At 36.4% G+C, this 22,503-nt stretch overlaps 2 protein-coding genes and 1 non-coding gene across 8 annotated transcripts; 1 reads left to right on the forward strand and 2 right to left on the reverse strand.

Moving 5' to 3' along the window:
• Window positions 1–2,798: 2,798 nt before the first annotated feature.
• Window positions 2,799–6,800, reverse strand: LOC104245587 (gamma carbonic anhydrase 1, mitochondrial-like). The gene is made up of 5 exons (XM_009801208.2): window positions 6,489–6,800; window positions 5,248–5,391; window positions 3,898–4,023; window positions 3,652–3,803; window positions 2,799–3,361 (listed from the first exon to the last, which is right to left on the reverse strand). Exons 1-5 carry the CDS (start codon window positions 6,601–6,603, stop codon window positions 3,083–3,085), a joined length of 816 nt encoding a protein of 271 aa, XP_009799510.2. The 5' UTR covers window positions 6,604–6,800; the 3' UTR covers window positions 2,799–3,082.
• A 627-nt stretch (window positions 6,801–7,427) lies between these two features.
• On the forward strand, window positions 7,428–20,226 carry LOC104245586 (uncharacterized). 6 transcript variants are annotated; one of them, XR_011405382.1, is made up of 3 exons: window positions 7,428–10,597; window positions 15,243–17,094; window positions 20,109–20,226. XR_011405382.1 is itself a non-coding variant. In XM_009801207.2 (2 exons), the coding sequence occupies exon 2, from the start codon at window positions 16,045–16,047 to the stop codon at window positions 16,912–16,914; it is 870 nt and encodes a 289-aa protein (XP_009799509.2). In that variant the 5' UTR covers window positions 7,428–10,597; window positions 15,243–16,044; the 3' UTR covers window positions 16,915–17,447. The 6 variants fall into 6 exon arrangements, 2 of the variants coding, with proteins under 2 accessions (XP_009799509.2, XP_070024136.1); XR_011405384.1 differs by lacking the exon at window positions 15,243–17,094 and having other exon boundaries at window positions 20,109–20,219; XR_715773.2 differs by lacking the exons at window positions 15,243–17,094; window positions 20,109–20,226 and adding an exon at window positions 13,901–14,473.
• LOC138886606 (small nucleolar RNA R71) lies at window positions 15,808–15,914 on the reverse strand. The gene has a single exon (XR_011405656.1). It is a non-coding gene; the product is annotated as a small nucleolar RNA R71 (small nucleolar RNA).
• Window positions 20,227–22,503: the final 2,277 nt, after the last annotated feature.

Here is a 22,503-nt window from a genome sequence, read left to right on the forward strand (position 1 = left end):
TTCTTTCCTTTTTTCTTGTAAAGAAGCACACAAAAAAAACAAGTCAAAGTTGTTTATCATGACAAGCACAAAGTATTCTTTTTTTCACCGAGTCAACAAATTAAACAAATAAAAAAGACATAATTGGACAACAATTTTCCTCTAAAATTCTAACATCAAGAGAAGCTAAAATACGCAAAAAGATATTGGAAAGAAGGAAGAAATTGAAGATGAAAGTATTTTTACATTGTCGTCTCCCCACTATATATTGAGGATACATGAGAGTATATTTCCTAATAATGAGACTACTGAAATCCAGATAATTAAGAGAGTATTACCTGTTTTGGTAGATGGCTAACGTGGGTCACATTAATTAGATAGACAAAGATACATGAGGTGTGAACCTAAGCGGTTTCTCGTTTAAGTGCTTTAAATATTTTTGGGATGGGATTCTGATGGCCTCCTCACAACTCTTCTTGATGTAGAAATATGACCATTTACAACAAAATAAATCGAGGAAATTGCAATGATGGTACTAATTAGGTTACGCTTTGTACCTTATAATTACTAAAATATGCTTCAACAAAAACCTATTGTACTAATAACACCAACTAATATGCTCTATAATAAAACTTGATAGAATTGGTCATATATGGGACCAACAACTCTTATTGCCAACTCTGTTATTCAACTAAAACCACAGATTTTCTTATCAAACAACGTCGGAATCAACTCAACCGTCATAATAATTGCAAATGAATATTTTGTGCTCTTTGCCAGGGCATTATTATCATATATATATATATATATATATATATATATATAAATCTCACAAATCGGATAAGATATAGACTGGGGTCGTAGATATAGAACACATGAAATAAATATTGTGTGCGATATATATACATAAGCAATTCCATTGTTTCTTTATAGCAATTACTAAGAGTATATAAGGGTATTTTTCAGTTGTTATGTGTGTTTACTATGTGTGTGTCCATATAGGGAAGCGAAGTAAATTGGGTGAAACAGATAACATTAACATGATGCAATTAAAATTATTCATAAAGGTCAACAACTATGTTGGATATATAAACCAAAACATAGATGTGACAAACTTGGAAGAACTCAAGAGATGCCAAAAGTAAGAACCGATTTACCTACCACGTCATTAAGCAACTAGGAGAAAGAAATCTATGTAATAAAATAAGTTAAAATGTTAGAAAATAAAGGCAAGCCTTATTATTTGGTATTCTTTTAGTGCTGTTACAAGGACAATAAGGATCTCTACTTTGGATTACTTTACATTTCATCCTCTAACAGTACGCAATTAGCTAAATACAAAGAGAGAAATTTTTTCTCTTTTTCAGCATTTTTGTTCAAAGATTCAAAGAATTGTAGCATAGGAAAGACAAGATTTAGATCCAAACATGTCATTATTCTACTACTTTAATATGTCTAAAAAAGAAGAAATAGGCTCTTCTTCTTGGTTACTCTTTGCATCAACCGACCAATTATGAATTGCCAAGAGGGCAAATGATGAATGCTTTTGCATTTCCTTATGTTGGAAAAGATATAGTAAAAGGAGGGCAAATGTGAATAATAGCAATTTGCAAGAGGCTATGAAGAAGAAAAGGCTCCTAAAGGCTAAAGGGGGAGTGGTTCTGGGGTCCGATATGTTGGCTAACTTTATTCAAAGTCACATCTTGCTAAAGCCAAACACTCATTCCAATCATTGTCTGTAAACTTAATCATGTATAGAAACAGTGTGTACTTATTAGTTTAATCTTGTAGATTAAGCGTCTAGATATACATTTAATTAAGTTGCTGGAAGATAACATGATTGCATGGACAGGAACTGCAAATAAACACAAGCGTGCAGCCCTTTGTCCTCAACATACAAATCACCACTGTCCACTCTCTAGTCCCTCTTCTCATGATTTTTATCACTTAGGTATTTATTTTTAATATTTTCTCATGTCAAATCAAATTGCTATTTCTAACTTTTCAAAATTTTCACTGATGGCATCATGGGAGTAGATCCTTCGTAGACCAAAAATACAGTAACAAGATATGGCAATCAAAAAAGTCAAGACTAGCAATGTCCAATCAATAACAATGCTTTAAAAAAAATTTGAAAGAGAATGCATTTTGCAATCACAGAGAAATTATGCCCCTTCGAATTCGGATAGTTAGCATTATTAGCTTAGCATTCCCTTCCATTGGACCATGTCCATGTTCTTTTGAGCAGAATTCTGCCTTAGGTGTGGTTAGGAATTTGACGTAAAACCCTTCTTATATCTTGCTAACCAAAAAGTGAAGTCATTAAGAAGAGTATATATTATTTTATCTTACCACTTTACAAAATTATATGCAATTCAAACTATCTACATAAAGAACTTAATACAAGGATAATGCCTATTGCCTCCCACGTACAAAAATTTACTAGGCAATCTAACTAACAAGAGAATGTTGTAATAGGAGAAACCCAAATAGATAGAGAATTTATATTGCGGGCCTTAACTAGTTTGACTACTCTACTCTCATGTACGAACTTTAATGTTTTGTTGTAAGCAAACTTAAAAGAAAAATTTTCACGCTGTGTGCACAAATGTATAAAGCTTTGAGGGGTGCACAAATGTACAAAGGGACTAACAGTGTTAAAATCTCTTTCAGGTTTTCACTTATTGTGGATATAGCATAACATAAATCGGATTATGATTTTTTTAATTGGCTGCCACCTCCATTGGCAATGACCCGGTGTGTGATACTATATGTCTTTTAAAGCTTCTTAGAAAGGAAATGCAATTAAGAAATTGAGGTCGAGGAGGATAACCGGTGGAGTTTCTCATATTGCTTAAACAGTCAAAAATTTAAGCTCGACTGTAGCTTTGGTTTCTCATGAACAGTCAATAGGCTCTGGTTAGCCAGACATGGTAAGTAAAAAAATGCTAGAGCTGCATACCAATATTGATCTTTGATATTTCAGCCTGGCCTCAATTATTGGAAACTAAACGCAGGCATCTGCACCTTAATCCGCCCAAAACAAAAGGAGTTGCCCGGTAACATCAGAAAACCCAGGGGGAACTCCAGTCGGAACCCACACTTAGGAGGCCTTTGGTGCCTTGTCTGGTAGGACATTATCAGGCAGGACAAACTCTGGAGGTGTATCACGAACACCACCCAACATAGAGTCATACTCTTCTTCCTTACGAGTGAATTTCTTCCGCAGAACCTTCTCAAATTCAATGTCATCCAACTTCTTTGCATTTTCGGCTGCATGGGCCTGCGCTAAATTGGAATAGTTCATGGCTGACTGGGAGATAAACATTATTTCTTCTTCTGTGAGCTTCCTCAAGAACCTTGCTGGATTTCCTCCCCAGACCTGTGTTTTTTAGTGTCATAATTACACGTGTTAGCAAGTTAAATTTGCGACAAAAGAGAATTATATATTTCATAATAGCAGAGAGAGCAAGACAAAACATGGAAAGGATTTTGCCCTAGGAATTCCCTTGTACCAGTCCAGCATCTTAACTCATCTTCGCCTATTCTCTAGCATCAGTATGTACAGAATTTTACTTCTACACCTATTGGTAAATACCCATGCAGAAACCTTTACGCATGCAAACTACCCACGATAATGGCAAAATGAGTTGCATAAAGGCAGCCACATACCTCTCCACATGGAATCCTTGTATTCTGCCTGACAAGGGCACCAGCAGCAACCATAGAATTTTTCTCTACAACCGCCCCATCAAGCACAGTTGCACCCGTGCCGATAAATGCCTCATCTTCAACAGTACATCCATGTAATACAGCACTATGACCTTTACAGTGTGATGTCAAAAGTCAAACATCAAGCTTACAAAAAAATTCATGGTTGAATGTATATTATGCCCTAAATTGCCAGATAATTCTCACCTATGGTAACATTTTTCCCAATAGTCGTGGGCAAAACCCTTCCACTAATATTTGATTTAGCTACATGAATTAGAGAATTATCCTGGACATTGGTTCCGGCTCCAATGCTAACATTGTTCACATCACCTGCATGGAATCTCATGTTGAGCAAGAACAAGCATACCAAAGACCACAGATGTCCAGGGCACTCCACACACACACACACACACACACCAAAAAAAAAAAAAAAAACACCATGTAATTATAATTGATTGAAGCCCAAACTTTTTAACAGAATTAGAGCCCAAGGCAGAGCATATATTATAAATATTTACATAATATATTATTTACCCATCAAAAAAAAAAAAGAGCATATATTCTTCTCCTTAAGGTGCTCTGAAAAGACGAAGTGATAATATATGAGGAGGTAGATGTAGGTTCATAATAACCAAAAAGAAAAGTTAAAAACTGAAAAGGAACAAAATCTTATTCAATAATGTAAGACCTGTGAGCATACTCACTCATTCATCGTTGGCAGCATGCATTAAACACGACACACAATTCCAAAGCATTTTATAGAGTAACCGCAATGAGTGTGTATAAACCAAAACTTGCCCAACATAGAGTCATCAAGCTTAGTAGATTTGTAGGGGAAGGGTAAACTTTGCAGATTATTTTTCCAGAAAAACAATAACAACATATGGATCTACGAGAATAGCCTTGAAAAGAGTAAGATCAATGGAAATGCTCAATCCAAGAATCTAAAAAAGATAAATCAACAATCCAGTATCCAACACAAGAAAAAGAAAAATTTGAATACAAAATAGTTATCTATTGATATGAAAATCAGCATCCCAATTTTAAAATTGAGACTGTACTGGAGTTTTTCAGAACTTAATGACTTCTTGGTACATAAATGATGATTTCTTGAGACGAATTTCTTGTCTCAATATGATACAATACTTATTTCTTGAAATTGACTTTTTTTTAGAAGGTTATCGGACAGCGTTAAAGATTTTTTTCAGGAAATAAGCAATTTCTCTTTGCTAAGCTAATTAACCTTCAACAAACAACATTTTATAAATAAAGATTTGGTATAGGACATTCTGTTGGTTCAACCATCTAGAGGACCCCATGATGTAGTTGTCTTCTAAAAGTTTACGCGTTCACATAATTCAAGAACAAAGCCTTCATGAGACAAGGAAAAATGATTTGCTCACCCCTCCTCAAATACCTCCAGGAAAATTTTACAATGTAGAAAAAAGGATGCTTCAAAAACGATCAGTATAATGGCGGCATATTTGCACCACTAAGTCTACAAGAGATATTTTAAGCACTGAAACTAACATGGTATGTAGAAGCAGAACATACCTCGCAGAACACATCCATACCAAATAGAAGCACTACGACCAATGTGAACATCACCAACTATAGAGGCACTTGGGGCCACAAATGCATCCTTTTCGACAACTGGTACTTTGTCAAACAGGTTCATCAAAGTTCTATGCCTCGACACTGGAAAACAAAAGGAGGTAGAGATTCAAAAACTTTAAAGGAAGATGTACTCCATATTGTACATAGCACATCAAGATGAAATATGAAAATATGTGGTTTGACTAAAGAGGAAAAACATATCATAACAGAACAGAGGAAAGAAAGTTGGAAGAGGAAATAATTCTAGAAGTATAGCCAAAATATATAAAATAGAATGCAAAACTCAGATAGTGGGATTGGCTGATTGTGAGCAAATATGAGCACAAATAAGATCATCACAGTCAACAATGGCAATGTTTGTCTGAGATTCTAAGCGAACAGCTTCTTCCATATTTGACGAAGATATTTATAGACAGTTTAGTTTATCACAATTGGCTTGAGGTAGTTATGCTAATCACAACATTGTAAGCGGAACTATGTAGAACTAGGTTAGATACAAAGTTTAAATCTAGCTCTTCAGATTATTGTTAGACATATAGTAAGATATATGATAAGTACTTGTATAATGAGCAGCCTTCAGAATAGCTACTCTATATGATCATTCTCGATAAGCTTGGATCAGCAAATACTAGTAATGAACCTTTTTTCTTGTACAAAAATTGTAGCTTCGCATACAGCCCAACTAATTCATCAGACAGCCTACTACAGCCCGCAAGCACAAGTGTCAGGCAATCCTGTCTACCAAGGCTACACAATAGGCTCATACTGAGTGTTATAGAGGGAATTCCAACCTAAGCTCCAGGTTGTTATCCTTTATACCTATGCCTCAACCACTAAACCATCTTCTTGGGAATGATAACCAGTAAAATACATTGGAAACTACAGTTTCAAAGTTAGACCGCATTGAATGTCTATTCTGAATGGAGGAAAATATTAACACCGATCAAATGCATATAACTTATTCTTTTGCGTTCTACGAAGCAGTAATACATGATGTATCAACATAACAACATAATCAAATCAATGTTCAGACAACATACCACAGCAAATGCAGCAACCAAACAAAATTTATAAAATTGAAAGCGTGCGTTCTCCGACTTGAACAGATGTGTGAAATAATCAAATACCTAAGCCCTAGTTTATTCTATTGAATAAATGGAGATGAAGGTGATACTTACGTTGTTCATGGAAGTAATAGTTGCCTTGGAGGCGGCAGCCCAATCGATCAAGGGCTTGGCCTGTCTCTCGGATCCAGAAACCAACCGTGTAGATTGCTTTCCCCGCCGAACCCATCCTCTAAGTCTATTCGCTTTCGATTCCAGAACCGGCTTTCTCCAATTTACTTATTAGAACAGGCCTCAAATGTATATTAATTTATTTATTTATTTATGTAAACAAATGAGATGTTGAGCTTAGCTGAGCCTGAGGACCTGTGAGAAAATGAGGAGTACTGTGGACCCCAAAAGCAAAAAGGGTGAAAACTGAAGTGTGAGCTAGTACTGAGCTAAAATATTTAACAAATATAAAGAGTTGTTGAATTTTTTCATATCATTGCCCATGTTGTTTCTTTTCATTTGCCTATAACATACTTTATTAGTTTTGAATACCTTTGTTTTCCAATTGTAATATTCTTACATATTTTTTAGGCTTAAATTCTACTTTCACATAATTTTTTTCTTACATTTATTTTAGAATTTAATTATATTTTCACATATTAATTCATGTCACTATTGTCTGAAAATAATAATTGAGTTTAGAAAAGATAATAAGGCTCCTAGAGGACTAATTTTATAGTCTTTTATCATTGATATTTGTGTTTGTATTTTTCAGTTGCACTATACATAGGTCATTTGAAGTTGTTAATCATGTACATAATTTGTTTAGAAAAATTTCAAGCGTTTCTAAGAAGCTAATGATATCACTTTGTAGATTATAAATTGTGTTTCCGAAAAAATTATATATATTATGTAATTATCTAAAAGTTCTTGGACCCAAAAAAAAGATGAACTACCACTAAACTTTTTATTGCATGAGAAATTTTCTTTTCTTTTTTATTTTATGTTTCTGAGGCAAGAACTAAACCTTTCATATTTCCAAATAATACATACCTTTCCTTTTTCTCATAGTTTAGTCTCCTAGTGTGTTCTTTTTCACATTACCAGGGGCAATGTAAATTTCGTCAACTTCTAAGTTTTGTTATCCAAATAAATATATGAACGTTATCTCCAACATAAAATGTATTGGATTCGAATCAATGTTCTAATAGGGAAGAAAAAACGCTCTCATGTAAACTCCCTTCTTCTTCCGTTTAACTTTCTGCCATAGATACTCCACCAACAATCACAACTTTTGCTGCTAGCAACCACAACCTATCCCTAAACATGACTACTCCTAATAACTCTCTTTTATCTTATAACCAACTTGAAGAACCACCCGATCTCACTTCTACGCAGATAGATGACAACCTCACTAAACACAAGCCAGCAACCTTCCTGCAAACACTTCTGGCTAACAAATACCTCTCTACATCTCTTAGCAACCACCAACAACCACTACCTAAGCCTGACCTGTCTGATGAATTCATCCAAAATACAGATGAAGATGATACTTTTATACCTATTTCCACAACCGATAAGGCGCGATTATACGAGCCTTGGAAATACTCAGTAATTATCAGGCTTTTTGGACGAAGAATCGCACACCACTTGCTAAAGAATAAGCTCATACAGATCTGGAAACCCACAGAAGAACTCCCTATTATTGACTTGGGGTCAGATTTCTTTCTTATCAAATTTCAACGGGAAGAAAACATGCTAAAAGCTCTACAGGGAGCTCCATGGTTCATTCTAAACCATTTCTTATCAGTACGTAAGTGGGAACCCAAATTTATTGTATCGTCAACACAGCTAACCTACTCGGCAATCTGGGTAAGGCTCCCTGAGCTACCAACGGAGTTTAATGATGTGGAAATATTACAACGATGTTGGATCTAAGTTAGGACAACTCTTAAAGATTGATACATGTACTTCAACAACTACAAGGGGACGCTATGCACGTATTTGCATTGAAGTACCCTTGGAGAGACCCCTCAAAACACATAGAAACATAGGAAATCACAGGCAAAGCCTCCTATACAAGGGTATAAGTATACTTTGCACTAGTTGTGGCCATTTAGGTCATCTTATTTAGAGCTGTCCGAATAACACTGAAACTATACAAAATCATCAATAAAGCCAACCATCTACTTCTGCCAAACCTGAAACAGAATGGAAAACAGTTACTTTTCCAAAAAATTTCAACTCTTCATATAAACAACGACAAAGCAACATCACCATCAATACTCCACCGCTGGAAGTAACGCCGGCACACCTACTACCAAGTAAGTCTTCAAACCCTAAAAGCCCATCTTTGGGCTGCTCTTTTCCGCTAAATGTAGATGGGCTATCTAAGCCCATTAAGGAATTATCTAATAAATTTAGTCCACTTAATAGGCAATATGGACCAAAAGATGACCACATGGACTTTAGCCCATCGACTAGTAACCCAAACCAGGCCGGCTCACATGACAAAGTAGCAAAAACACAACCAGAGCCCACCTTAAACCATTTCGACATTAAATCATTACAGCCACCCTACTTACCCAATCAGAAGATTACCTAACCCAACTCTAACTTATCTTATACACAACCTAAGCCTCTAAATCTTTTTAATGACTGTACCATGTTTCCTCAGCAACAAAATCTACATAGGATAGATTTTCCACGTAACATTACACCTCCTCATATGGACCTATCACATACAGCCTTATCACCTATGGTTTTATCATCCTCAGACATGTCCTCCTCATTACCAAATAGTTCACTAATCAATCTGCACGCCACAGTAATTTCGGATAGCAATGAAGTTACTATTCCATGCAAACATAATGATTACAGTTCACGTGAGTTCTCCGCTCTTACCTATTCTCAATCTATCCCACTACAACCTTCCTTGTTAGATCCACCTCTTAATTCACTTGATAATAATACCATAGCCCCTTTAACAAATATTACACCAATACCTCCCTCTTCTGAAAACACTCCCAATGCAGAGACCAACTTTTATCAATAACAGTCGAAACCAATTTTTTAGAGAGAACATGCAGGTGAACAATCACTTCTTCTATCTACCAAGGCTGATCATGCAGGGACCCCAGGTTCCACACATCTCTACACCAATGATCTATACATCTCAACAGATGTCCATGGATCAACCTCTTCAATCCTGGCTAGAGATGGGCCTGCAAGGTTATGCCCTAGTGTTCACTATGGAGTTGAACAACCAGAAAGTTGTGTTGCTAATTCAAAATCCCACTCACCTAGCGAAGATAATGACCGAGGGAATGAAGATAGGAATGGAGTCTTACAACCAAAACCAATGGTACTCGACACAGACCCTACTGTTCTTAGAGAGTCAGGCATCCTCCTCAACATAACCTCCATGGCAATATCCTCTGACTCCTATGAGTCCATTAGGGCACCAGAACTTCCAATTTCTCCCATTTTATCCTCTTCATCATATGGGGCAATCAGGCACTAGACACTTTCAACCCTCTCTCTCCCTATACGAGCCCCCTTAGTACATTAGAGAGCCTCACACCACAGGACAGTTCACAGCACACACCTCATCTATCTCCTCCCGCACTAGATGCTCAAACAAGACAGGAATTAACAGAGATACTAGCAGAAATGAGGGCAATAAGGATGGAATTTTAGTGGCTAAAGGGAATTCAACTCTACAACCTAGAAGAACAGTTCAAAAAAAAGTTCATTCTCAAATGCCCGCCAGAAATGATAGCATGCAACCTAAATTTTCGTCAAACAACAAATACAGAAGTAGGAAAGTATGCGATGGTGATCATTCCCACACTTCTACAGCTACCTCTCTCTCTGAGTCTAGATCTGACGAGGACCTAGGCAGTCAGTCCGATGGTTCCACCTCCCATGAAGGAGATAACCTCTCCTAACTCTTATATGAATTCCTAGTGTAGAATTGTAGGGGGTCACACAATTCAGAGTTCCGCAGGCATTTTAGATCTCTCTTAGATAATCACAGGCCAGTGTTAGCCATTTTACTTGAAACTCACATGCAAGATCACACTAGGCTGCGTGATGACTTCAATTTTACAAATATGTCACAAGTGCCAGCAAATGGTCTCATAGGTGGATTACTTGTGTTATGGAATGAAGCTAGTATCAATGTTACAGAAAGGAGGCTTTCGGAACAAGAGATCCACTATGTGGTCCAGGTAAGTCCAAATAAACCACCTTGGCTTTTATCTGCGATATATGCTAGCCCTTATTATCAATTACGTAATATACTTTGGTATAATCTACTAAATTTGCATAACACTGTTTCTATGCCTTGGTTAATTGGGGGTGATTTTAATGAAATTTTAGAACCAAAAGAAAAGTTTGGTGGCCTCCCTATCAATAATAAAAGATCTGATAATTTTGGTAAATTTATTAATACTTGCAAGTTAATAGATTTAGGGTTTCAAAGTAGTAGATATACTTGGACAAATAAATGTAGACATGGCTACACAATCCTAAAGCGGCTTGATCGTTTTTTAGCCAACGATGACTGGTTAAACCTATATCATGAAGTATTAGTTAACCATTTACCTCGTACTCATTCCGATCACTGCCCTCTTTTAATTACTTTAGACCCCCCAACAACTATACATCATAACATTTTCCGTTTTGAAACTATGTGGGCTTCACACCCATATTTTCAACAATTAGGTCATAATGTTTGGTTAGAAGATCAACCTTTGTTTGACACTATTCGAAAATTTCAGTTAGTAGCAACTAGATGGAATAAGCAAACTTTTGGTTATATATTCCACGAAAAAAGAAAAATTCTAGCTAGACTAGCAGGCATACAAGCATCAGTTCATTACCCCACTAGTCTATTCCTCCAAAATTTAGAACTGCAATTAAATTTTGACTATAGTAACCTCCTAGGTGTTGAAGAAGAATTTTGAAAATTAAAGTCTCGTATTAATTGGATAAATGACGAAGATGCTAACACTAAGTTTTTTCATATGTCTACTCTACACAAAAGACGTAGAAATAGAATCACTACTTTAAAGGACCCAGTTGGGAATTGGGTAGATGAACCATCCCAGTTACATAATTTGATTCTAGATTACTACAAATCTTTGTTCAATACTAAAGATTTAAGCACTACTAATTCTCGTTGGGACCCTGACACTTGTAAACTATCTCATACTGACATTCAATTGGTTGGGGCACCAGTTAGTCGTGAGGAGATAAAGGAAGCTATGTTTAACTTTAAACCTTATAAAGCACCGGGTCCGGATGGTCTGCACCCTTATTTTTATCAAAGGTATTGGCCAGAATTTAGAGGGAAAGTTAGTCATTTTTGTGAAGAAATTTTCAACACTAATATTATTCCTGAAGAATTGAATAAAACCCTAGTTTGTTTAATACCAAAAATTAAACATCTCTCAACAATACAACAATTTCGACCTATTAGTCTTTGTAATACTTTGTATAAGCTTATCATCAAAATTATTGTTAATCATCTTAAGCCTATTGTCACTAAAATAATTGGACCTACACAAACTAGTTTTCAACAAGGAAAAAGGGCTTGAGATAATGCCATAATCGTGCAAGAAACTTTAAATTATCTTGCAAAAATGCAAGGTAAGTCTTCAGCCATGATCCTAAAGTTGGATTTGGAAAAGGCGTTTGATCGACTGGAATGGTCTTTCATTAAACAAACTCTTCACTATTTTAATATACCAACTCCTATGATTTCTTTAATTATGTCGTGCATTACTACATCTTCTATATCAATCATCATTAATGGATCCAGAACTCAATATTTCTCACCAACTAGAGGAATAAGGCAAGGCGACCCATTATCGCCCTACTTATTTATAATATGTATGGAAATGTTATCACATAAGATTTCAATAGTTGCAGACTATCTTCAATGGCAACCTATCAAGATTTCTAAACAGGGACCAATACTTTCACATTTATTCTTCGCGGATGATATTATCCTGTTCTCAAAAGTTACTACTAAAAGCTGTCATGCAATTGTTGATGTATTAAATCAATTTATGCATCATTCGGGACAACAAATTAACTTTGATAAATCAAAAATTTACTTCTCCAAAAATTGCAAGCCAATAGATAAACAATTTGTCGTGGATTCCTTCAGTATCAAAGAGGGTAGATCATTTGGAAAATATTTAGGTTTCCCAATGTTCCAAGGAAAACCAAAAAAAGAGGATTTTTAATTCCTTCTGGATAACTTCAAAAATAGACTTACAGGATGGAAAACTAACTTCCTGACGATAGCAGGGAGAGCTACGCTCATCAAATCAACTTTAAATAACTTACCCAACCATATTATGCAATATATTAACATTTCAACTACGATTATTACTAAAATTAATCAATACCAGCGGAATTTTCTATGGGGTACCACTACTACAAGGAAAAAAATTCACCTTTTAAAATGGGATATCATCACTCCTTCAAAAGAGTTGGGAGGATTAGGTATTCAAAACCTTGAAATTAAAAGCGCAGCACTCCTTGCTAAGTTAGCTTGGAGAATCTTTAAATCACCTAAGGCATTATGGGCTCAGCTGCTCCTTAATAAATATTTAACTAGAAAAAAGGCCTTTAAATACTCTAGGATTTGGTCAAATATATTACAAGGATGGGAACAATGCCAAAATGGTTTAAAATGGAAAATTGGAATAGGCCAACACATTAATTTTTGGGATGACCCTTGGTTACATGCTGGAATTACCATTCGTTCCTTAATACAAGGGCCACTGCCTTCAAATCAGAAGAACATTAAAGTATCCTCTTTTCTAAACAAAGATGGTTGGGATTGAAAAAAAATACCTTTTGAATTACCTAAGGACATTACTCATCCAATACAACATATTTACATTTCACAAGTTCATAACAATCAGGACACTCCGTACTGGGGGTTAACACAAACAGGTACTTTCACATCTCATTCTATGTACCATAATTTGGCAAACAAAATCACAACATCACTAGCCGATCCTTCTAACTTTTTGTGGATATGGAAGCTTCCAATCCAGCCCAAGATAAAAACTTTTATTTGGCTTCTAGACCACGATAGACTACCCACTAAAGCTTATCTTATCAATATTCATTTAACACAAACTAACACCTGCACTTACTGCCAAGGTGCTGAAGAAAATATTAAACATATCTTTCTTCTTTGCGAAAATGCTACTGCCTATTGGGAGGAATTAGGGCTTTAAAATCTTCTTCTATATATACGAGGCATACAAAGTACTAAAAATTGGCTATATACCCTTATTAACTCTAAAGGACTAATCCTTCCTTACAATTTAAGCCCGAAAACATACTTGCCTATAAGCTTGTGGAACATTTGGTTAACGCGTAATAAGAATAATTTCAATTCATTAAAGGAAAGGGTTAACGTTTCATTAACAACCTACCAAGTGATATTAGGATATATAGATGATATTTACACCTTAATACTACTATGCTTTATTGTTGTTTTATAGGTAAATTGCCAACAAAATGCTCTAAATGGTGTTCTTTTGTTATACAAGGAATATTCTAAGTGAGGAAGCACCACAGAGTGTTTTGGAGGTAATAATGTAAAGAAAATGCCCACTCGAGAAGTACCCGAGCACAAAGAAGCGAGAAAATGGCCTGAGCAAATTCCACCGCGACCGCGACAGACTAAATCTCGAGGCAGAATGATCAGCTCCCACCGCGGTCGAGTCGTGGTCGAGCCGCGACCGCGGTGCACTGTTCACGCGTCAGAAATTTTTTGGACCAAAGTGTAAATTCGGGAAAACTTGTTCCAAACCCTTATAAGCTATAGAAACTCGCCCAAGATTGGGTTAAGCTTATTTTTAGACTACTTTGGAGGCAAGAACAAGTGTGAGAAGATCAACCAAACATTAGAGTTTTTCTATATCTTTTATTTTCTTGCAATTACACATTATGAATAATTTAGTAGTTTCATCTTGTTTTGTCATGAGTAGCTAATTCCTTAGTCTAAGGTTTTGATGAAACCTATTAAAGGATGAACTTCTTATGATGTTAATATAGTTTGCCAGTTTAATCTCTATTTGTTCAACTACGTGTTTGTTGTAGTTAATTGACAGGATCCTCAATTAGTTGTGCCTATTTAGTGTGCATAACTCGAGAGAGAGTGCATATTTAGGTAATTATTGAACAACACCACTCCCAAAGTATATGAGGGATCAATAACTGCGGGTTTAAAGGCGGGATTAGGGATAACGACGCCTTGGGTGCAATCTAAAGTGAGCTGTAATAAACAAAGCCAACTAGCATATCTCGGGAGAGTGCGTCTAGTAAATTATTGTGATTACTCGGGAGAAATTTACGGTAATAGGAGTGCTCATGATTGATAGAGATGATTTGGTGAATCTATATGAAACATAACCGGAAGGGATTCCATCAATAAGGGAAATCATAACCTTAGAACCTTCTCTTAATTGTTTACAACTTAATCATAGTTAGTTTTCAGTTGCTTATTTACTTTCATTCTTAGTTAATAGAAATAGCATCAATTGTTATTGACAACATTTGGGAAGTTGATTCCGGAGAATTTAGTAAGTCTAACGAAAATAATTGATAGGTTAATTTCTTGTGGGTTCGACTCTGGGCTAAATACTTAGATTATATTTGCAACGTCTGCGTGTCCTGTTTATAAGGTATTGTTGGACGTGATCAAATTTTGGCGTCGTTGCCGGGGAATTAACGGTGTTATCAATTACAATTGAAAGAAGTACAAAATTCTTAGTGTAGTCAGTTTTCTCTATACCCAATCTTTACATTGAAATTTTGACGTTTGTTGACTTGGTTGTACAGGTGCATGCCTAGAAATGCATCGAGAACTGGTGAAGTATTTGAAGCATTATCAGATCCCGAGAAAGTTTTCAAGCCCTTGAATCGGGCTAACCAGAAAAGCAAACAACAACAAGTAACTGAACAAATCGAACCAGACATGGGGGACAACGTGGTAGACCCAGCAGTGCCAATAGCACCTGTGGCACCTCTTGTGACAGGGGCTGCTCTCTATGACTGGGCACAACCCACAACTAAAAATCCGGCCACTGCGATTGTAGTCTCGTAGATACAAGCTGAATCATTCCAAATCACGAATTACATGCTGCATTTGTTGCAAAACAAGGGACTATTTTCGGGGTCACAAGTCGAAGATCCTCAACAGCACTTGAAGAATTTCCTGTCAATCTGCAAAACCCAAAGGCAGCCCAACGTAACTCCGGAAGCAATCAAGCTGTTATTGTTTCCATTCTCAGTAACATGAGCTGCCCAGACCTGGCTAAACTCACTCCCCATAAATTCCATAACCACTTGGGAGGAGTTAGTCAAGCAATTCCATAACAAGTTTCACCCACCGAACAAGACTGCTCAACAAATTGATGAAATTTTGAGTTTTAAACAGAGACCAATGGAGACACTGCATGAAACATGGGAACGTTTCAAATGGATGCTATTTATATGTCCGCACCATGGTATTCCAGATCTGATGTTGGGGCAACAGTTTTACATGGGATTGTCAGATAGCGTGAAGAACATTGTTGATGCTTCAGCTGGTAGAGCATTTTTTAGCAAAACATAGAGAGAAGGTCACAGTCTGCTTGATAAGATGGCGCAGAATTCGGGATGGACAACCAGGAATGCACCTATCACTCCAGTGGTTCACTTAGTGCCCTTAGATCCATCCAACTCTATGGCTGAAAATATGGCCACCTTATTGACACAGATGAGTATACTCACTAAAAAGGTGGAAGAGTCAAGGCAAAAACAGCAGGTACACATTATAGATACTACCAATGGGGGCTTATGCACATCTTGCATTAGTCAACCAATTGGTAACCAGTGGAATGCAGAACATGATCATCATCACTACCTTGAAGACATGAACTATGTGTCTAATTATAGAGGCCAGAGACAGGGTGGTCAGAATTGGGGCCAGCAAAATCAGCCGTACAGGCCAGGCCAACCACAATTCAATAATGGGAACATGGGAGGTATGAGACCTCCTAATAATATGACACCCTATCCACGGTCACAGGGATATAACAATAAAAATCAGCAGCAGGGGTATTACCCTCCTCAGCAGCAACATGGTGGACGGCAGGAAGATGGGTTTGCTAGACTTGAGGCAATGATGCAGCAGGTTATTGGGTCTAATGCAAAAATTAGTGAGAAAGTAGATGCACACGATTCATCTATCAAGAATATTGAAGTGCAAATGGGCCAAATTTCAATGTCTCTAAACAATCATCCTCATGGGACATTACCTGCAGACACTCAAATAAACCCCAAAGATCAAGGTCCGAAGCAGTTGATGGCAGTGAGTCTATGGAATGGCAGAGATTTAGACACAGAGAAAGAAAGGGCTCGAGAAAGCAGACAGGCTGAGACTCTCATACCAGTGCCCATTGAGCTAGATGAGTCAATGAAACTGACAGAGGTGATAGTCCAACCTGCTCAGAAAGAACACAACATTTAGATTGAGACTAAGAAAGAAGCTGAGACAGCTCAGGAACAAGTAGTTAAGGTGGCAGCTGATAAATAGCAGTCCAAAATCATTTAGAAGAAGAGACCTCCTGCACCATTCCCTCAGAGGCTGGCTAAGCACCAGAAAGAGGAGCAGTATAAGAAATTCTTAGAGATGCTGAAACAAATCCAGGTAAATATTTCATTGATTGATGATTTGAAAGAGATGCCTAGGTATGCAAAAATGATGAAGGACTTGATGTCAAGAAAATTTGATTTCCAAGACTTGGCCACAGTTACTCTTACTCAGACCTGTAGTGCAATGGTGACTAGCCCAATTGCGGAAAAGCTGTCTGACCCAGGGAGCTTTACAATTCCATGCACTATTGGTAATTTTGCTTTTGCTAAGGCACTTTGTAATCTAGTAAGCACGTGATTTTTTCCTTATGAAAGAATTACTCCCAAAAAATTCAAAATAAAACGATTTTTCCTTGGTGTGCAATTTTTGAATTTTTGTGGTATTTTTGTATAATTATTTGTGTTTTTTGTCTGTGCATGTTTATTTGTTTAAAAAACTATAAAAAATAAAATATGTCGCATTTTCGTTTAGTATTTATTTAAGTTTGTTTTACAAAAATGAGAAAATCATAAAAAAAATAATGTACGTTGCATTTTAGCATTTAACGTCTAAATTGTGCGATTTTATCGTTAATTGCTATTTAAATATGCGATAATAGTTATTTGGAATTAATTAGTATTTTTTGATAAGTTAATTTAGTTTATAACTTAATTTAGAATTTTAGTTTTATTAATTAGAAAGTAGAAGAAAATAGAGCAAAAAATATAAAGAAAATCGGAATTGGGTCTCTTCTCCAAATTTCAAACCACAGGCCCAAAAAAATACCCAACCTTCCCGATGACCCGGTCCATTACAACACAAGTCGACCCGGTCTGCCCCATAACTAAACTATCCGCCCAACCCCCTCCCATTTTTCATTTTTTGTTGAAACCCAAACATAAGAAACCCTAAAACTACCCGCCCCCTCTCCTTCTTCTTCTTCTCCAAAAACACCCCAAGCTCCCCTCCCATGGCAGCCATGGCTGCTGCCCTTCCCCCTGTCCCTCACACCTCCAACACACTCACACACGCACAGCTCCTTCATCTTCTGTCTTTAATAAAAACGCAGTCAACCCTCCGTCGAACCCCACATCGCCATAACCAACCAAACGACCACTCAGTTCACGTCCAAACGAACCCCATGGCTGCTGTTTTTGCTGCTTCTTCCGCCACCACTGCTGCTGCCCGTGCTTCTTCTTCTCCAAGATCACGTTGGTTGCTTTTTCTTCAAGATCATTGCTGCATTCACTGTCCGCCATGGCTGCGTCTTCAAGCTCGTCCAAACAACCACGAGAGTTTCGTCGCACTGCTGCGCTGCTGCTTCATTGTTTCGTCGCTGCCCGTGTTTCTTCTTCTTCAAGATCGTTGCTGCTGCGTTTTCACTGTTCACCATGGCTGCTGTCGCTGCTGATGCTTCATCTTCTTTTTCTTTCACCATGGTTGTTGTCGCAGCTATTGCTTCGTTGTCTTCAAGTCCGTTTATGTCAAGGTTTCATTGGTTTCGTTTAAGTTCGTTCGAGTTCGTCGTTGGTCATTTATGGTCAGTTGTTCTAAGTTTTATTTCTTCCGTATTTTTGTTGGATATTTTTCGGATTTGAAATCAAATAGTTTGATATTAATTTCATGTTCATCGTTTTTTTTTATCTTTCAGTTTGTTTTCATTCATTTTTCTTGTTTATTTTTAGGTAGAAATTGATTAGTTTAATTATAATGTTGTTAGATTTGAGTTGAAGATTCAATTAATTATTTTTCAGTTTGTTTTATTAATTTAAAAGGATTTAATTTTAATATAGAACAATGTTAGTTTAAATCGCTTGAATCCGTTCTTTGTTATTTAATTTAGATATAATTCATGTTCATTTTTTGTTTAAAGTTCATGTTAATTCAGTGATTTAATGTGAGTTTATGTTTTAGTTTTTAATTTTTTGATTTAGTTTGAATCATGTATCTTTGTTATAATTTGTTGGATTTAATGTAAAGATCAATTGATTATTTGAGTTTAGTGATTTGAATCTGTTTATTTATTTTGTTTAAAGTTTAATTTGAATTTGAGCTCATGCTTTGAATATATTTGTTTGTTATTGTTGGTGAATCTGAAAATAAGTTTGTTGTGTAAAAACATTGTTCAGTCAAAATAATTCAAGTTGTTTCTTTGTTGTTCATCATATAGTTTGAGTTTGTTCATAAAATCTGATTAGGAATTGGTTATAGCTGCTATATTTTGGTTAGAATTGATTAGTTGAACTTGTTATAGCTGACAGGGTAGATTGGTAAATTACAATGTTTTCAGGGTCAAAATGGTAATTTCAGTAAGGTCAGAGGGGTATTTTTGGAATTAAAATTCTGAACAATTATTTATTTTGAGTGCTCTGTACATTAAGATTAAAATAATATTAAAATAATCAATAATGGGGGGACAAGATATAATGATGGGGAATAATGCAATTGTTTAATATAAGCATGAGGAACAAGATATAATGGGGGGGGGAGGATAATGTACTTGTTTAATCAAAAGTGGGGAACAAGACATAGTGGGATTGCGGGGCTCAAGAAAAGTTGTTTAAATAAGTAATAATTGTATTTTTTATGTAGTAGTGGGTTTGGTAGGAGAAAGTAGTTGTTTTATTAATGGATTAAATGGTTTGGGATGAAAGATAAATAAGGGAGACTTGATCAGATTTTAAGGGGGGAAGAGAGAGAAAGGGAGAGGAAAAAAGAAGAAGGAGAGACAGAAAAAAGAGGACAGAAAGAAGAAAAAAGATAGAGAGAAAAATTCCGAAAATACTAAGACTCCAAAAATAAAAAGAAAAACATTCTGGAAATTCAAAAGAAGAATAGTATACTCCTGATATACAATTTAAATATTCTGATATACGTATTCAGAAATTAAGGGTTGAACATTAATTAGTCTTTCAACTCTGAAAAGATTCCCTTGGCTTCTGTCCGTTGATTGTTGTTGGTGTTTCTGGATTTTTATCTTGAGTTTTAAAATCCGTCACTGGTTTCTCATTGCTGGTTGCTGGGTGTTGCTGTTGTTGTATGCTACTGAATTTCTGCTGATCTCCCTTTTCTTTTGCTTCCAATATCAGGTACACGACTGTAACACTAGCTATTGCAAGCTAATAACGTGGAAGCATGAATACATATGAAGAATTGAATTTTGAAGTTTTAATGTCGCTTTTCTTTGTTCCTTTTATTGATTGTATTTAGGCTGTTTCATGTATTACTGAATAATAATTGGAATAAGAGAAAATAACATAAGTTAGTCTTTAATGAATCAGTTTGGCAAAACGGGTTAATTCACTAGTTATGAAGGTTTTAAGATTATCAACAGTAGGTTAATCGTGAACAAGTAGCTAAATTTAGCTAAGGTATGAATTTAAACTGAATTTCATGAATTAGGCATTAAGGCACGATTTGAGTTTAAACAAGATTAGAAGAACGTTTAAGTTTAATAAACTTTCTAATAAGTATTAGTAATTATGGTTAAATCTAGTTTCAAATGGTTGTGAATAATTAATTTCAATAGTTTTTTTTATAACAATGCGAGTTTTAATCTAGCTATATTTGATTCTTTTGAATATTAGTTGTCGAATTTTTATTTTATTTATAATTTCGAATTTTTGAGTAAAATTCCTTTTCATCAATATTTGTATTAATCTAGCAATTAGTATGCCATGCTTTCTTAAATAAATAAATAAAAAAGCTCGTAATTAATTAGGATTTTCTTTATTTATTTTAGAGATTAATTTTAATAGAAAAATGTAGCCGCTTTAAGATTTGTCCATTTAAAATAAATGAGACTAGTCTCGCCTAGTAAAATATGTAGATTGCGGGGCCCTCACAAATGTATGCATTAATTATTTAGAACATCGGAGTTGGCCGTCTAGTGAACTTTTACGGCCTTTCCCAAAACAACAATACGCTAGTCGCTCTAGGCGCGTCTTTAACAAATTATTTTCTTAAATATGGGTGTGAATTTATGTAACCCAAATTCAAATCTCAATGGAGTCGAAATATTTTGATAACCACGGGTGCATTGATTGCGACGTGGTTTGAAATACGTTTTCACAATGTTGCAATTCTCCGTAAAATAATAACAATAAAAGCGGCTAAAGGATAAAATTAGCACATAATTTTGTAATATGTATTATATCAGATAATCAAGTCGAATATAACAGTTGAGCGACCGTGCTAGAACCACGGAACTCGGGAATGCCTAACACCTTCTCCCGGGTTAACAGAATTCCTTATTCGGATTTCTGGTTCGCGGACTGTAATACAGAGTCATTCTTTTCCTCGATTTGGGATTAAAATGGTGACTTGGGACACCCTAAATCTCCCAAGTGGCGACTCTAAAATAAACAAACAAATCCCGTTTCGATTGTCCTTTAATTGGAAAAACTCCTTCACCCCTCGCGGGGACGGAAAAAAGAGGTGTGACAGGGGCTAGCATTAACCTTATGCCCCTGGCGATTTATAAGAGGCTGGGGATTGGAAGAGCTAGACCCACCTCTATGTTGTTGCAGCTAGCTGACAGGACTATAAAAAGACCCTCTGGTATCCTGGATTATGTGTTGATTCAGGTGGGGAAATTTGTGTTCCTTGCAGATTTTGTGATCTTGGACTACAAGGTGGATGAAGAAATTCTCATAATTTTGGGAAGGCCGTTCTTGGCCACTGGGAGAGCTCTCATTGATTGTAAGACTGGGGAGCTCAAGATGAGATTGAACGACGAAGAGATAACATTCAATGTGCAGAAATCTATGAGGCGACCAAGTGAATTTGCCAATTGCTCTCTTATTGATGCCGTGGATGTAATTGTCGAAACTGATGATGAGATGCTGACTATTGAGGACCCTCTTGCTACATGCCTGATGAATTTAGATGAGGTGAATGGAGAAGAACTGACATAATGGGTGTTGGCACTAGAGGGCAGAGGGTTCTGGGACAGAACTCTTGAATTTGAGCCCTTGCACTTAGAAAATAGAGAAACTCCTCCAGCCAAGCCATCCATCGAAGAACCCCCAAAGCTGGAGTTGAAGCCACTGCCCGCCCATCTCAGGTATGAGTTCCTTGGACCTGAATCTACATTACCTGTTATTATCTCATCTAGTTTGTTAGATGTGCAGGCACAACAACTCTTGCTGGTACTCAAGGAGTGTAAGACTACCATTAGGTGGACCATGTCAGACATAAAGGGGATTAGCCCTGCCTACTGTATGCATAAAATTCTGCTGGAAAAGGGCCACAAACCTTCCAAGGAACACCAAAGAAGGCTCAACCCCAACATGAAGGAAGTGGTGAAGAAAGAAGTGATAAAGTGGTTAGATGCGGGAATCATTTTCCCAATCTCTGATATCAGCTAGGTTAGTCTGGTTCAATGTGTGCCTAAAAAGGGTGGCATAACGGTAGTCAAAAATTATAATAATGAACTGATCTTGACGAGAACCGTCACGGGCTGGAGAATTTGCATGGACTACA

This window comes from Nicotiana sylvestris, chromosome 2, assembly GCF_000393655.2.
Source record: "Nicotiana sylvestris chromosome 2, ASM39365v2, whole genome shotgun sequence".
In the NCBI taxonomy this organism is placed as follows: Eukaryota; Viridiplantae; Streptophyta; class Magnoliopsida; order Solanales; family Solanaceae; genus Nicotiana; species Nicotiana sylvestris.